At 33.6% G+C, this 18,714-nt stretch overlaps 2 protein-coding genes across 2 annotated transcripts; both read left to right on the top strand.

The window, feature by feature from the left end:
* Positions 1-404: 404 nt before the first annotated feature.
* On the top strand, positions 405-2,958 carry LOC110888420. The gene is made up of 7 exons (XM_035979406.1): positions 405-534; positions 660-758; positions 878-1,049; positions 1,314-1,484; positions 1,552-1,767; positions 1,862-2,294; positions 2,396-2,958. The coding sequence occupies exons 6-7, from the start codon at positions 2,095-2,097 to the stop codon at positions 2,928-2,930; spliced, it is 735 nt and encodes a 244-aa protein (XP_035835299.1). The 5' UTR covers positions 405-534; positions 660-758; positions 878-1,049; positions 1,314-1,484; positions 1,552-1,767; positions 1,862-2,094; the 3' UTR covers positions 2,931-2,958.
* Positions 2,925-7,112, top strand: LOC110888419. Its single transcript, XM_035979404.1, has 3 exons — positions 2,925-3,341; positions 3,426-4,643; positions 5,313-7,112. The coding sequence occupies exons 1-3, from the start codon at positions 2,945-2,947 to the stop codon at positions 6,563-6,565; spliced, it is 2,868 nt and encodes a 955-aa protein (XP_035835297.1). The 5' UTR covers positions 2,925-2,944; the 3' UTR covers positions 6,566-7,112.
* The last annotated feature ends 11,602 nt before the right edge of the window (positions 7,113-18,714 follow it).

The raw sequence follows: 18,714 nt of genomic DNA, 5'->3' as shown, positions 1-18,714 counted from the left end.
CTTACATTTATTAGTAAACAACTGTGTTTCAAAAATGTGTCAATATTACAAATTATAGTAAAGATATTTGTCATCTACAAAACTCATTTCTAACAACCACACAACTATAAGTTATATAATCGACTCAAAATCTAATACTTTTCAGTACAATTTTTAAAAGAACATTTCACATTCAATTAACATCTAGCATTTTCCATATATTCACCATAAAGACCAACCTTTTTATCAAATTTATACATGATTATCAACGTTCTATCAACTTATCCAATACATGGTTATATTCTATATACTTGTATCCTATATTTTTTCTAAGTTTTGTTCACACATAACCACTTATTTACCTACATTTTATAATAACCGTATAAACAATGAACATATAAACAATATATTTGCTTTGTTCCCCAGATTCCTATAAACGAATTCGTGCCGTGACTGCTAGACAAAACCGACAACATCGAAAACGATGTTTAGAGAACAAGAAAATTTCACATGCATCAAAGTTGACTACTTCTAATGTTTCGCAAGTTTTACACGGTAATCTTATACTTTAGTTTTTTACTTCTTTTTTTCATTGCATATTAAAGTCATAACTTTCGTATTTGTTATCAATGACTGTTGTAATTCAATAATCACGAGTTACTATCTTTTTATTTTCTCAGATTCAAACATGTTTACTATTCAAGCTAAGCATAACAGAAACTTGAGAAAGCAACATTTAGATTCCAGGAAATTTAATGCAACGTCTACGAATTCCATTGGTACCTATTTTTTTATTACTACAAAACACGTTTATTAATATTGTCAAATAATATTAATTGATTTAACCTAACTTACATTAATATACTTGCATCTTATTATATAACTAATTGTCTTGCAGATGTTGGAAAGGGTAAACGCAAGTTATCATCTTCCAGTCAATTTACATTTTTTGTCGACCAGAACGAGCATGTAGGCCCACATATTTCTGTGGATTGTCAAAAAAAAAAAACGACTTGCTAACAACACGTCAAATATAATTCGTTCAAGCCCATTATCAGACATAACTAATGGTATTATCTTTTACTTACGTTTCATTATTAGTAAATAGCAATGATAACTCTACGAAATTCAGAAAAAATATTAATAAATATAACATACGGAATTTTGCAAAACATGTTAATAATATATATCAACCTAAATTTTGACAATTAGTATCATATATATTGCATACATATAATTACAAAAAATAAACAAAAGTGTGTAAAGGTTGCTATTGTCTGCACATGCTCAATGCATAGCATCTTCATATTTGTGTATTTGATACTTGGTTGCAGGTGTTACAAAGGGTAAAGAGAAGGTATCAACATACACTAATTTACCATTAAAAAATGCTACTCATGAAGAGAATAGTTTTCAGCGGACGTCTCTTAGATTGCAACAAAAAACTATTCAAAATAAGAGGCTTAATACAAATCAATCAACTCCATTATCAAGCATCACTAACGGTACATTTTATATTATTTACAAATATTATTAAATTAAAACAAAGTTACTGATTTTACAAATTTTCAGTCTATGCTACTTTTGATAACAACATCGCGACACCACCATCGTTTACTTCCAATCTGATTGAAAGCATCTCTATTTCTACCGTCAATAATGACTCTTTATTGACCAACCGGCACTCCACTAAGCGGAAGTTCAATCCCGTTGGTTTGGATATTCCTCAATTTCCTACAGATGAATTGAACTCAGAGGATGAAGAAGTAATTAAAGGAATCTCTAAAGGTATGTATTTAAAAGTATGCGTTTATAAATTTCATACATCATTATACAAACATATATAAATATTAAGTCAATCGTTAACCGTTATGTTTTCTAGATTACTTGGATCATCTTGATCAGGATAATGTATGTCAAATATGTAAAGCTAAATTATGGAAAGCTGAAGCTATTAGAGGTCAAAAAGATGAAAAATGTTTTTCTCTTTGTTGCGGTTATGGAAAAGTTGAGCTTCCTCCGTACAAACAACCTCCTACAAGTTATTTACAGCTATTTGTTGGTGGTGATAAGAAAAGCAATTACTTCTTAAAGAACAGTCGACGTCTTAATTCAATGTTCTCCTTTACCTCGATGGGTGGCAAGATTGATAAATCAATTAATAAAGGAAGGGGCCCAAACATTTTTAGAATAAGTGGTCAAAATTGTCATTTAATGGGAAGTTTGCTTCCTCAAGATGGTTCTAAGCCAAAGTTCTCTCAACTTTACATCTATGATACTGATAATGAAATATCAAACAGACAGAATGTTTTCGGGTATGCTGACAAACTCATTTTTATTTATTTATTAGTTTATTTCACGACCTTATTTTAATCATTCAACAATCATAACTTATAGTTCTTCTATTATTATACAGTGTTACTTCAAATAAATCTCAAGTTGATGAAGCCATTGATGTGGAGCTTATACAACAAATTAAAGACATGCTGGATTTAGAAAATCCTTTTGTCAAGATTTACAGGATGGCTAAAAATTGTTTTCAGGAAGACCCTCATGTGAATCTTAAGTTACAGCTTATTGGTAAAAGAGATAAAGACGGGAGGACATACAACATTCCGTCATGTTCTGAAGTAGCAGCATTAATTGTCGGAGACATTACCGATTGTGTAGACAGACGTGATATTATTGTTCACACACAAACAGGCAATCTTATACGTATTAGTGAACTGCATCCGTCTTATCTTCCTCTTCAGTATCCTTTGCTTTTTCCTTTTGGAGATGATGGTTATCGCGTTGATATCCCACATCGAGAGTTGCCTCCTGACAAAAAGAAACCCAAGAAGCGTAACTTGTGTACAATGAGGGAGTTTTTTTTTCATACAGAATTCAAGACAGGGAAGGATGTTTTTCACTTATTCATAATTCAAGAAGGCTATTCCAACAGTTCTTAGTGGATGCTTACACAATGATCGAAAGTGAAAGGTTGTTCTTCATACGTGGCCACCAAAAAAACCTACGTTGTGAAACGTTCGAGAATCTAAAGAATGTAAAAAACGGTGGAGGTTTAAACGGCTCAAACGTTGGTACACCTGTGATATTGCCCTCATCTTTTACTGGTGGAGCTAGATACATGATGCAAAACTATCTAGACGCGATATCACTATGTAAGTGGTTTGGGTACCCAGATTTTTTTATAACCATTACGTGTAATCCCAAATGGCCTGAAGTCAAGAGATTTCTTAAAGACACCACCTTAAAGGCCGAGGATAGGCCAGACATATTATGCCGATTGTTTAAAATTAAACTTGATGCTTTTGTTAAAGATTTGAAGGACAAATCCATTATTGGAAAAGTTCTAGCCGGTAAGTAACTTACGTTGTGTACTTTTTGTAGATATTTTACTGTTTACAACAATTCTATATGACTGTTGTTTATTTTTTTTGTAGTTGTTTACACTGTAGAGTTTCAAAAGTGTGGACTTCCCCATGCTCACGTGTGTTTGTTTATGCACCCTGATGACAAGGTTCCTACAGTTGATAAGATCGATCCCGTGATTTGTGCTGAGATTCCTGATGAAATCGAAGATCCAGAATTGTATTTGCTTGTAAAGGAACACATGATGCATGGACCTTGCGGTGCTGATAATTTCAATTCTCCATGCATGATAGATGGAAAGTGTTCAAAAAAGTTTCCTAAGAAATTTTTGGAGCATACCTCAATTGACAGTAATGGTTTTCCAATGTACAGAAGGCGAGATTCTGGTAAAGAAATTTACAAATATGATGTTAGAATGGACAATAGGAATGTGGTTCCATATAACAAAACCTTGCTTAAACGATATCAAGCACATATAAATGTCGAATGGTGCAACCAGGCTGGTTCTATCAAATATTTGTTTAAATACATAAACAAAGGTCCAGACAGAGCTACCCTTTTGTTGAAACAAGGCAACAACGACGATCCCCTTAATGAGGATACTGATGAGATTAAAGAATATTACGATTGTAGATATGTATCTGCATGCGAAGCGTCTTGGCGTATCTTTTCTTATGATGTTCATTATCGGACTCCGTCTGTTATCAGGCTACCTTTCCATCTTCCAGGACAACAAAACGTTGTTTATGGTGCTGAAGAAGATATAGACGACGTTTTTAGCAAACCTTCAATTGCTTCTACTATGTTTTTAAAGTGGATGGAAGCTAATGCAACATATCCAGAAGCACAACATCTAACATACGTTGAATTTCCAACAAAATTTGTATGGAAGCTTGAAAGAAAAAGTTGGGAACGAAGGGAAAGAGGCTTCTCTATTGGTAGAATTCATGTTGTGTCACCCGCTCTTGGTGAAGCATACTTTTTAAGGATTCTTTTGAATAAAGTTAAAGGCCCAAGATCATTTGTTGAGATTTTGACAGTCAATAAACAGATATGCAAAACTTTTAGGGAAGCATGTTACAAACGAGGTCTTTTGGAGGATGACACTGAATATATTGAGGCTATTCAAGAGGCAAGTCACTCAGGATCTGGGTATTTTCTACGGTCTTTGTTTTCGACAATGTTGCTTAATGAGACTTTATCTAGACCTGAATTTGTTTGGCAAAAAACATGGCAGTTCCTATCTGACGACATTCTCTACAAACAACAAATGCTACTAAAAAGTCCAGGTACTATAATTTATTTTTACAGTTTTAGTACTTACATCATTAAAAAACAAGATTTGCATTGACATTACGTTATATAATTGTAACATGTTCTATTTGTAAAAACAATCCATGAGTTGCAATAAATGCAATTACAAATCGCATATGTTCATGAGTATGTAATAACCTTTTAATGACCAATGTATTTTTTTTACTTAGTTGACCCAAATCAAATGTACCCGATATATATACTAAATTGGCATTCAATCTATGTCTTGCGTATAATGATTAATCTATGTTTTCACTAATTTGACCCATAGGATATCCATAATCTCAACATTTATCCATATGTTTTATTTTTCTATGGATGAGAAATATAACATTAAATTGTAGGTAAACACTTTGTAGGTCTTTCCTTACATTGTTGCGTGTTTGAAAATTGACTGTGCACTTAGGCATATTTGTTTTCAGTTTAACTTTTTCTTATTGTTGCTAATATTGATTTCCGTTTACATTTGTTAAGGATTTATTAAATATTTATTAAATTGTCTTAAGTTAATAAGATTTCCATTTACATTTGTTAAGGATTTGATGAAACCTGCTAATGAGCATATAGATTTTTCTTTATGTTTTAAATTCTTATTATGCAATTTCCGAGCTGACTTTATTATAATCCACATTTGTCTGTTGTAGAGTTATCACTTACCGACAATCAAATCAAGAACCTTACACTATTTGAAATTGAGAGAATATTACTTCGTAATAACTCAACTTTGAAAAAGTTTCCAGCAATGCCATTTCCTGATTCTGATTTTGTTTCAAATTGCAACAATCGATTGATTACCGAAGAGCTATCTTATGATATCGATAATCTGAAGACCGATGTTGTTACTCTCATTAGTGCGTTAACAGATGAGCAAAGACATGTCTATGATAATATTATGACATCTGTTACACGAAATAAAGGAGGTGTGTTTTTTGTATATGGTTACGGTGGTACTGGAAAAACTTATTTGTGGAAGACATTATCAACAGTACTCAGATCTAAAGGAGAAATTGTTTTAAATGTAGCTTCGAGTGGAATTGCATCTTTGTTACTAACCGGAGGCAGGACCGCACATTCCCGTTTCTCTATTCCTTTAAATCTAACCGAAGACTCTATGTGTTTTATTAAGCCAAATAGTGATGCTGCAGAGCTACTAAAAAAAGCCTCCTTGATTATTTGGGACGAAGCTCCAATGACTCACAAACATGCCTTTGAAGCCCTAAATAGAACAATGAATGACATTTTGATCTCTGGCAATCATAGCAGCTCAAACATCATGTTTGGAGGTAAGGTCGTTGTTTTTGGTGGAGACTTTAGGCAGATTCTTCATGTGGTACAAAATGGAAGCAGGCATGACATTGTTAATGCGTCATTATGTTCTTCTTATATTTGGTCAAACGTCAAAGTCTTAAGGTTGACAAAGAACATGAGGTTATCTTTAGGGATCGACTCTACAAACATCAAGGAAACTACTGCTTTTTCAAACTGGCTATTAGACATCGGAGAAGGAAAAGTTGGTGAAGCAAATGATGGTGAATCAACTATTGATATACCTGAAGATCTTTTAATTGGTGATTCTTCTGATCCTATTATTGATTTAATTAACTTTGTCTATCCTTCCATTCTTGATAGATTCCATGAGCCTAACTATTTTGACGATAGAGCCATTTTAGCACCTACAAATGAGGTTGTTCAATCTATCAATGATCGCTTGATGTCTTTGTTTCCTGGCGATGAAAAGGAGTACTTAAGTTCAGATTCAATTTGTCAGTCAGATCATGTAAACGAAACTTTTGATGAAAAGCTCTACTCACCGGATGTTTTGAATGGACTTAAACTTTCAGGTGTACCTAATCATCAGTTAGTTTTGAAGGTGGGTGTTCCAATAATGCTACTTTGAAATATTGACCAAAAGAATGGTTTGTGTAATGGTACAAGACTACGAGTACTTTATCTTGGTAATAGGGTGATTGAAGCTGAGATTATATCTGGTGCTAATATTGGTACAAGAACTTTCATCCCTCGCCTTAGTCTGTCACCATCTGATAAGAAAATTCCTTTCAAGTTCAAAAGAAGACAGTTTCCGGTTGCTGTTTGTTTTGCAATGACTATTAACAAAAGTCAGGGACAATCATTATCCAAGGTTGGATTGTATCTCAAAGATCCTGTTTTCTCACATGGTCAACTTTATGTGGCACTATCAAGGGTTAAAAGTAGAGCCGGTTTAAAGATGCTGATAACAGATAAAGATGGCCATGCTACAAATAAGACCACAAATGTTGTATACAAAGAAATTTTTGGAAATTTGTAGTCTTTTTTGTTCATTTATCATTTGTTAAGGAAACTTTTGCATTTATTTTATTTAAACTGTTTTGAATATAAAGTTATATGTGTTTTCTTTTTTTACCGTTCAATCCGTGTGACACACGGGTAATAACCTAGTTTAATAATAATATTACATCATGAGTCCAAAGTTTTGTTTTTTCGGATCTTGATTAAAAAGGTTTGAAATCTTTCATTTTATGTCATGAGTCCAAAGTTTTGTTTTTTCGCATTTTAATTAAAAAGGTTTGAAATCTTTCATTTTCACCCGGCTCATTAACTTCATCTATTTTTCTTTCTTAAGTCAGAGTGTTTTCGTTTTTTTCCTAACTGAAAGGGCAATCCGGTCTTTTTCACTTTGTGGAATTGTCTTTTAAGCTAAAATAATGGAAATACCCATGACTTAATAGAGAAAAATAGATGGAGTTAAAGAGCCAGATAAAAATTGCAAGATTTCAAACCTTTTGGATCCAGATGCGAGAAAACAAACATCTGGACGAAAGTCGCAAAAGTGACCAAACCTAAGGGACGAAATGACATTTTACTTTATTATTTATATTAGGTTATAGACTCGTGTATACATGATATTACAATAAAATTGATATAATTTGTAAAAAATATACATAACTACATATTTATAATTATATAATTTGTAAAAAAACATCATATAATTGATTGTTATATGACAATTCACACAAGTAACTTTAATTTATCACAAAACTGACATATGTTAATTAGTAACACTAAAATACTATTTGTATTACATGGGTTGAATACATAAAAATTGCAATACATACATATATATATATATATACTAGGTTAGAACCCCGTGTAATACACGGGTTGAATAAATGTATTTTTATATACCAAATAATAAAAAAATATATCTTTTAAAACCTCGTTTATTACACGGGTTGAATAAATGTAGTTTTATACACCAAATAATAAAAAAAAATACTTTTAAAAATCTCGTTTATTACATGGGCTGAATAAATGTAATTTTATATATTAAATAATAAAAAAGTTATATCCTTAAGAACTCCGTATATTGTACGGGTTGAGTAAATTTAATTTTATATATTAAAATGAAAAAAATTACATTTTTAAGAAACTCATGTATTGTATGGGTTAAGAACATGTAATTTTATATACCAATCAATAAAAAGTTATATCTTGTTATATCTTTATAAACCCTATGTATTATACGGATTGAATAAATCTAATTTTATATACCACATAATAAAAAAACTTATATTTTTAAAAACCCGGTGTATTATACAAGTTGCATAAATGTAATTTTGTATAGTAAATAATAAAAATATTATATCTTTAAAAAACCTTGTATATAATTTTGTATAATACATAATAAAAATATTATATCTTTAAAAAACCTCGTTTATTACACGCGTTGAATTAATCTAATAAAAAATTATATCTTTAAAAAAACTAACGGATATACTCGATATATGATGGATGGGGTGATTGCGGTGATGGTTCTTATAAATCATTTACATTATATTAATTTATATTTATTGTACGTCTTTTGTTAATTTCGGGATAAATAATTTTAAAATCTAATAAATATTTCAAAATATTATATATTTATATTATATCCTATACGAATTGTTTAAATTTAGATTAAATTTAATTGTATAATTATCTTTTAATTAATATTAATTATCTATAATTAAGTAGGAGAGATAAGAAAATGAAAAAATAGAGGCTCCAATGAATAACATGTGTCCCCTTATTGTTTTCTTTTATTATATAGTATAGATATAGATATAGATTTTAAAATCTAATAAATATTTCAAAATATTATATTATCTCTTATACGAATTGTTTAAATTTATATTAAATTTAATTTTATAGTTATCTTTTAATTAATATTATATTCAATTTAAATTTTTAGTTATCTTTTAAATAATATTAATTTATACTATATAGTAAAAGAAACCTGTTTTGGGACACTTGTCATTCTCTAATTTAATTGATTAGAATTATTAATAATACTAAAAATAATAATATTTAATCTAAATTAATACAAATTCTTATTATTAATAATATTTAATCAAATCTAAAATCTAATCTAATATAAATTTTTATTATCAATAATATTTAATCAAATCTAATAAGAATTCATATGAATTCCAAAGTTGATGTTAACTTTCAAATAATTAAAAAAAAAATCCGCCTAGCATCACAAATGTTTCTGTCAAATTCGATTAATTAGTTTGTTCAACAATCACTATTATCTTTATCATTCAGTACAGTTAACCGATTTATCATAATACAACCTCACACCTATTCAATCATATGATTTTTCAATCTTATATTAACTAAATAAATAAAAATTAATATTCAATCTTATCCTACTTTAAATATAAAAAAATCCATTAGTTTTTTTAAATATATATTTCTTATTATTTGATATATAAAATCATATTTATTCAACCCATGTAATACACCAGGGTTTTTAAAAATATAACTTTTTTTATTATTTGGTAAACAATGTTACATTTATTCAACACGTGTAATACAATGGTTTCAAAGATATAATTTTTTATTATTTGGTATATAATATTACATTTATTCAACCCGTACAATACATATGGTTCTTATAGATATAACTTATTTTATTATTTAATATATAAAATTACATTTCTTCAACCCGTGCAATAAAGGAGGCTTTTAAAAAGATAATGTTTTATTATTTGGTATATAAAATTCATTTATTCAACTTGTGTAATACACGGGGTTATAACATAGTTATCTATAATTAAGTAGGAGAGATAAGATAACTAAAAAATAGAGGGCTCCAATAAATGATATGTGTCCCCTTATTGGTTTCTTTTATTATAATAGATTTTAATTTTCTCATATTGAAACTGTCAAGCCTAAGGTTTCAAGTGATTAAATACCTAACCATTACAAATACAAATCTATACAACATTTGAACTCAAAATCTTTGTATTATTGTTCTATTAAAAATGCGTTTTGGTTTGTGAAAATGATAAGCCTAAGGTGGTGGTGCATAATTAGGTGCATCAAACTACAATATTATGTACTTTGAAGTACCAATATTTTAATATGATTCGATTTCAAGTAGATATTTTCTTAATAAAAATTTACATATTTAGTAGGAGGATTAAAACTAATAATATTTAGTAGGAGGATTATCTATAATATAATATATTAAATTAAATAATATTTAGTAGGAGGGTTATTTATAATTAATTATAAGAGATTAAACTAAATTAATAATTATCTTTATCATTAAAAAAAATCCGCCTAGCATCACAAATGTTTCTGTCAAATTCGATTAATTAGTTTGTTCAACAATCACTATTATCTTTATCATTCGGTACAGTTAACCGATTTATCATAATACAACCTCCCACCTATTCAATCATATGATTTTTCAATCTTATATTAACTAAATAAATAAAAATTAATATTCAATCTTATCCTACTTTAAATATAAAAAAATCCGTTAGTTTTTTTAAATATATATTTTTTATTATTTGATATATAAAATCATATTTATTCAACCCATGTAATACACCAGGGTTTTTAAAAATATAACTTTTTTATTATTTGGTAAACAATGTTACATTTATTCAACCCGTGTAATACAATGGTTTCAAAGATATAATTTTTTTTTATTATTTGGTATATAATATTACATTTATTCAACCCGTACAATACATATGGTTCTTATAGATATAACTTATTTTATTATTTAATATATAAAATTACATTTCTTCAACCCGTGCAATAAAGGAGGCTTTTAAAAAGATAATGTTTTATTATTTGGTATATAAAATTCATTTATTCAACCCGTGTAATACATGGGGTTATAACCTAGTTATCTATAATTAAGTAGGAGAGATAAGAAAATTAAAAAATAGAGGGCTCTAATAAATGACATGTGTCCCCTTATTGGTTTCTTTTATTATAATAGATTTTAATTTTCTCATATCGAAACTATCAAGCCTAAGGTTTCAAGTGATTAAATACCTAACCATTACAAATACAAATCTATACAACATTTGAACTCAAAATCTTTGTATTATTGTTCTATTAAAAATGTGTTTGGTGGTGCATAATTAGGTGCATCAAACTACAATATTATGTACTTTGAAGTACCAATATTTTAATATGATTCGATTTCAAGTAGATCTTTTCTTAATAAAAATTTACATATTTAGTAGGAGGATTAAAACTAATAATATTTAGTAGGAGGATTATCTATAATATAATATATTAAATTAAATAATATTTAGTAGGAGGGTTATTTATAATTAATTATAAGAGATTAAACTAAATTAATAATTATCTATTAGAGATTGCCTAATATGATGACAAGTGTCCCTAAAGTGTTTTCTTTCATTATATAGTATAGATATGATTGAAACATTTCACATATGTAATCTTTTACTAATGAATAAAAGGGTGAATTGCATTTTACATCCTTTATGTTTCAACAAAATTTCAGGCGTTGTCCTTTAACTAACGAAATTACAGCGAATGTCCTTTACGTTTTAATTTCTTTACAGGCGGTGTCATTTCTCCCAAAAAAAGATTACAAAAATAAAAGAGATATGTTGTAAAGAAATTAAAACATAAAGAACATCTACTGTAAAGAAATTAAAACATGAAGGACATCCGTTGTAAGTTCTTTAGTTAAAGGATAGCGACTGAAATTTTGTTGAAACTTAAAGGACGTAAAATGTTATTTACCCTGAATAAAACACATAAAATTGTACACCACAATTGTTTAAGGTTGATTTTATTTCCACTTAAAACTTTTTCAAATTACTGTTTTATTGAAATCATTTATTGCATAAATCATCCTTATATGAATCTGGAACTAACACAACTGCATGGCTTGACATCTCGTTTTATTTATTTTCTTGGTTACCTTTGAAGTGGTTTCTTTGATTAGAGTTATGCAAGTTATATTGTTAGCATAGATCATTTCTAGGTCCCTATTTATTTGTTTTAGCTATATGTTTCTTGTATATGATTATTCATTGATCCCGGCCAACCACAAGTATTCTCGGATTGGCATAAACAAGATCTCATATTACTTTGTTTATGATATTTTTGCTTTGTTGTGATTTAAGTCTTGATTTTGTTCAATTATGTAGCTTTAACACCGCTTTATATTGTTTTTTGAGTACAAATAACAAGCTTACAACCATAAAATAGTCAACATAGTAGGATTGATGGTTAAGCCACCACCCTTTATAAGAGATGGATATCCTTATTAGAAAATAAGGATGATAAACTTTCTTAGCAGTCGTGATCATCAATATTATGAATCTGTTTTAAATGGTCCTTATGTTCCAACAATAAATATAAAGATTCTTGCTTTAGACATCACTCCTAAAATCACAGCCTCAACTAAACAAAATAAAAATAAGACATTGAAGTGAGGAAAATGTTCATAAAAGTAAAAAAGATGAAAAAGGCCAAATCTTTATTGATCATGGCCATGCCAAATGACAGATATTCTCAAGTTGATTCATGTGAAACAACAAAAGAAATGTGAGATAGTTTGGCTAGTGTGTTTGATGGTGGAGAACAAATGTAAAGAACCAAAAGTCCTATATGAATATGAAACCTTCAAGCATTTGCCTGGAGAATCTTTAACAAAAACATTCAACAAGTTTAACTCAATCTCAAATGGAACCAAGAAATTTAAGATTGTAACAACCAATGAAAAGATAAATGTTAAATTCATTCAATGTCTACCAAAAGAATGGCGACACTTAACAAGTCCACTAAGAGCCAATTGAAAAATAAAACAATTTCATCTATGGAATTAATATACAAATCCATGCCATTAACTGTTTTACAAATTTCAAGAAATTTGATAGAAAATAATTATAGCAATTTGTTCATATCGAAATTTAGAGTAAAATACAAGTTTTGTCCTTTATGTTTGTCCCAAATTTCAGGCGCTGTCCTTTACCTTTAAAATTGATGAATTTTGTCCTTAACGTTTCAAAATCCTGCACATTATGTCCTTTATAACAAACCCAGTTAATTTTTTTTGTTAAATCTTATTATGTGCAAGGCACATGAGGGCATTTTTGACATTTTACCCTATTATTTAAAAAAATATCTTAAAAGAAAAAAATAAAAATAATATATATTAACTCAACTCTCTCTAAACAAAACCTTCTCTCTCTACAACATCTACCTCTCTCTCCCTCTCTCTCTACCACTTCCACCACCTCCTTCCACCAACACCACCTTCTTCCACCGCCACCTCCAGGTCCTCCACCGCCACTCTACATCGCCCCCACTGTAACACCCCGTGTTTTCGAATGTCAAAGTCAAAGTCAAAGTCCAAGTCAACTTTGACTTTCTCTGACTGTAGATAGTCGATCTTGTGATTTAGTTGTATTATGTGGAGTAAGTGTTGTAAACAGCAAGAATCGAAGTAATCGAACGTGTTTTAATGCGAACCGATCTACGACTGTGAATGATAGGAAGTAACAATGCGATAAAGTTAACCTAATCAGTAATCAAACCGATCTAACAATCAATCGAACTCGAGACTCGAATTACGCGAATTGTGTTATTATTATACGTGTGTGTGCCTTATGTGTTACTTGTGCGTGCTTACCTTATGTTTGGTGTGGTATTCAAGCAAACCAATCGAAAATCGAATCGAAAACTCGAAAGGCGATCAAACTCAATCGAAACCGACATCGAAACGTAACTTATGGAAGATTGTATGTTAGATATAGTGGTTGGGATTAAAAGTAATTTGACTAGGAACCCTATCGTATCCGTACCAACATTCCTCGAAATCGAAACGTCGAAAATCGTCGCAAAAATACCCGAAGTGCGTGGCGGATCGAACAGGAAGCATCCTGATCGAACAGGCCAGCCGATCGGCTAGCACCTTGCCAGCCGATCGAGCAGCCCACTCGATCGGATCTCCCAGCCGATCGGCTGTCACTTTCCCCTCTTTGGAAGCCTATAAATAGGGCTGTCATTGTCATACTTTCCATTTTTGGAAAGCTCTGACCGAACCAGCTATCTTCTTCACCTTTCCTCAGATTTATCTCAATCCCGGTAAGTTTTCACTCTAATTCTTGCACGTTCTTGATCATTACTTGAATCTACACCTTTCTATCTTTCAAAACTTGGATTCTAACCGTGAAATCACCAAGATCTAAGTGTTGTTGGGTGATGTCATCATGGTGTTCTTGAAGAACATCATGTTTTGGCCTCATTCCACTATGATTAGCTTAGATCTAACCGATTTCCACATAAACAAGCTAAGATCCATCATGGATCTAAACATTTTCATAATGTAAAGGATTGTAAGAAGGATTTCCAACTTTCTTTCAACTCTTTTACACTCAATGCTTTCAAACCGGTAGAGACGGAGCTTGAACCGGCTAACCAATCATTCAAATGGTTTAGAAGGTTCAAGATTCGGATTCTATGAACAAGGTTCACCGATATCGGTTAAACTCTAAACCGACATTCCAAACCGGCCGGACCTGGGTGATTCCTGTTCGAGCCAAGGGAACAGGTGGGAACGAAGGTTATCATAGTTCAACACGTTGTCAAGATACCTTGAAAGAATAACAAATAAACAAACAACCAAGTGTTAGACGAGAGGCCGACCAGGTCAGAAATGCTGGCCGAACGGCTAGGCTGTCGAACAGCCCAGCCGATCGGATATGCCAGCCGATCGACCGGGCCAGCCGATCGGCTAGCACATGGCCCCACACTCCCAAACTTTTGAAGAATAGTATTGACGAAGTAATGTTCAATCGAATGGATCACTGGATGGGTAAACATTATTGTTCGGATCATGAGATACTATGCTTCAACACTTAATCGTTTTCACAACTTGTTCGTAGTAGAGAATGTCAGCCGATCGAACAGACTGTCCGATCGAGTGACATTCAGTTGGGGACTAACATGAAGCTCCTAGCCGATCGAGTGAGCTAGCCGATCGAACGAACCGTTCGATCGAACGACTCGAAAAGGTAGGAACACTTCAGTGTTCTCAAATACTGCAACAAAAACTTCCAAAGTTCAAATCCTCTAACACAAACACACCAGAGGAAGAAACAATCCACTCGAATGGTCCAGCCGATCAAGCCAACCGGCCGATCGAACAAGACTGTCCAATCGGATATACCAGCCGATCGAACAGGCCGTTCGATCGAACCTGCCGTTCGAACGACCAGCCCATTTGATCCATCCATACTTGTTTACTTTTCCGCATTACTTATCGTTATGCTATCGAACTATTCAGGCTAATCTTACTCTCAGCGCTCCCTTCAATCCACAATCAATCACTGTGAGTATACTTGAACCCTTTTTGCTTTAGCACTTTTGGGTGTTACATACGTTACCTACCAAAATCACAAACGAACACACTATACAAACTATTTGAACGCTAACCGACCGCATGTATTACGTGATTAAATGTATGCTTGTTATTATGTTTACACGTGGAAAGCTGTCTACCTGCCTTAGCAACGTAGTACTATAGTTTGGACTCAGCACCCGTTCACACGGGGGTTGTTAAGGACAATCTACTTGCATGATTTACGGTGGTGATCATGTATTGCGAACTGTCTCGGACAGTCAACCCGCAGTCACTGGTATTGATAGGTCCATGTCGATAATTTACATGCATCATTGCTCTCTCTGTGTACGTGCTGGTTATGCGTAAACTATTCGAAACTCTTTATGCTATTATCAAACTTGTATGCTCACATTTACATTTTATGTATTGACTTTATTTTAACGTATATGACAGGTGCTTAAGTTGCTAGGATGCTTAGACGTATGGTGATGAAATCGAGGCTAGGAAGAGTCTAGAAACCAAGACAATTTATAATTATATGTTTAAATCTGAGTTGTCGAAACATGTTTTGTTTAAAGAATATCTATGTCTGTAATAACTAGATTTATATTATGGGTCACGGTATGGGACGTGATATTTAAAACTATTTGGTAATAATAGTTGTTATGGAACTTCTTTGAACAATCTGTTTCGCTCAGTGCCGCGCCCCGATGATTCCGCCATCGGTTGGGGTGTGACAGATTGGTATCAGAGCCATAACTATAGGGAATTAGGCAGACACGACCTACTCCGGGTCGCTGTCTTAGAGACCTAGACTATAGTTAGGAACCATCAGACCCAGTTTATGTGCTGAATTCTGCGATCCTTCCCTATCACTGCACTCGAATTTTCAAATAAAAGTCGGTAGGTTTAGTTGGGAATAGGTGTGAAAGCCGCAAACTCCTGACCGAACTGCCTGACTTATGCCGATTTTATTTCGTTATTCATGCTCATCTCATTACTTTTACCAACAAACAAGGGGGATTATACCAAATCAGGAGTGAAATCCACATTTTGATGCATAATTTCCTCTATTTTCATTAAAAACAAGGAAGAAATTGCTAAGCCAAGGGGTGAAACCCTGACCTTGGCAGTTTGTTCTGTATTTACTTATCTCACCAAGGCATCGACGGACTCCAACGACCTGAACTCACAAGTATGACCTAGGGAACGCGTGTGGAATGCCCGAGAATCGAGGCAGAAACACGACCTCTAGAGTCGAAAGTGACGACAAGCCTACTGCGAATAGTCGAATTGTCTTGGGTAGTCGATGTCTAGTAGCCGCAGACAATCTATCTCTCGATTTTATATGTTTCAAATTTAACAAAGTCGTCTGGTACTCTTGTTGATTTTTATGTGTTTATGTGTGCCTTTTCTGCTTTGTGTTTATAATTGCTTCTCTGTTTTATTTCGGGATGTTATTCGATTCTGCTACCAAATTTCAATCGACCCACGCGACTCGCACTATTATTCTATCCCTAAACGACACTCAGCTATCGCGAAGCTAGACGATATCATACTATACTGTGCTACACGACCAAGTTAGGTTATTCGATACAATATTCGAACGGTACTCGAACTTTGAAGGATAGGTTTCTGTTTTCTGACCGCTTCTATGGTTAAATGATTACGTGTTTTCGTGCTTATGTGATTTTGTGCTTATGTGCTTCTGTGCTTACGTGCATCTGTGGTTTTGTGCATATGTGTTTATGTGCTTATGTGTCTCGACGTGATTCTAAGCTTTAGATAGTGGTAGACGTGTGAGGAGAGATTCAATTACGTTGTGTTGAGTTCTGTGACGATGTCTGTTGCTGACCATGTCGTCGTCTGGATCCCGTCAATGTCTGACCCGCCAAGAAAAGAGAGACCGACGTCTCGCTGCTATCATCTCCAAAACCGTGGCGAAAGCTGTGAGTGAGGTGTATGAAAACGCTAGCAAGTCGTCAGAAGAATCCCGAACTGAGATCTCCAAGGATTCAAGAAAGGCTGCTTTCAGCTTCAAGCAGTTCAAAGCATGCGGACCGAAAGAGTTTACTGGCGAAGATGGTCCGACAACCATGTTTCACTGGTTCGACCCGGTCGAAGTCACTCTGCGCCAGAGCGGATGTCCTAAGCATCTCCGTACTCTCAATGCTACAGGCGTCTTCCAGTCCCGTGCTCTGGACTGGTGGACGGCCGAACGAAACAAGCGCGGAAATGATGCAGCTTACGGGCTATCATGGAAGGAGTTGAAAGCTATCATGATCGAAGAATTCTGCCCTCCTCATGAACGCCAAAAGCTGGAGGACGAGTTCTGGGAAATCAAGCAGAAGGATGGAGACAACGCTGCTCTCACTGCTCGCTTCAAGCAGCTTAGCATTATCTGCCCTGACCAAGTCAAGACCTCAGATCAGGCCATCAAGAAGTACATCCGAGCTCTACCCGACTGTGTAGCCGACTTCGTTCACGCCGCCAAGCCAGCAACAATCGAGGAAACCTACCTACTCGCCGCTGAGATCAACGATAAGCAAGTTAAGTCAGGTTTCTGGGATAAGTAAACCAAGTCCCTGCATCAAGCTACTGCAACGCCCACCGACTCATCTACTCAGTCCTCCAAGTCTTCAAGAAGGAAGAAGAAGAATAACAACAACAGCTCCAGCAACAAGAGCTGTGCTGCCGCGACCACTACTGCTCCCCTACAATCTGTACCAGCTCAACAGCAGCAGCACCAGCGTTCAGCTCTAGTGATCAATGCACTGCCAGCAAAGCGTGCATACACAGGCCCTCACCCACTCTGCCCAACATGTTCGTATCATCACCCGGTGGGTCTAGCTTGTCGTTTTTGCGCTCACTGCAACCTCTACGGTCATTTCACTGTGAACTGCCGTTATGGCCCTCGCCAAGCCCCAGCTCAAGCTACTGTCAACCAAGCTCTACTTCCTGCTCCTCAAGGCCAACCAGCAGCTCCAGCACCAGCAGTCAATGCTAGAGTCTGCTTCGCATGTGGTGACCCTAACCACTTTGCCAATAGATGCCCGAATAGGGTAGTCAAGCAAGAGCCCCAGCAGCAACAGCAACAACAGCAGCCTCAGCAGCAGCAGCAAGCAGCCCATGCCCGAACTTTCAACCTCAACGCCCGTCAGGCTCAGGCGGATAACAACGTGGTCAATGGTACGTTCCTTGTGAATGGTATTTATGCATCATGTTTGTTTGATACTGGAGCCGATAACTGCTTTGTGTCATTTGAATTCGAGAAGCTCCTTAGTCGTAAGCGCTCTTATCTATCCTCGTCATTCGAAGTCGAAGTTGCTACAGGAAGAACTATTGCCGTTAACTCAGTACTCCGTGATTGTACC

This window comes from Helianthus annuus, chromosome 11 (genome assembly GCF_002127325.2).
Source record: "Helianthus annuus cultivar XRQ/B chromosome 11, HanXRQr2.0-SUNRISE, whole genome shotgun sequence".
Taxonomy (NCBI): Eukaryota; Viridiplantae; Streptophyta; class Magnoliopsida; order Asterales; family Asteraceae; genus Helianthus; species Helianthus annuus.
The sequence above is the reverse complement of the archived record's forward strand: the minus strand, read 5'-3'. Positions and strand labels throughout refer to the sequence as shown.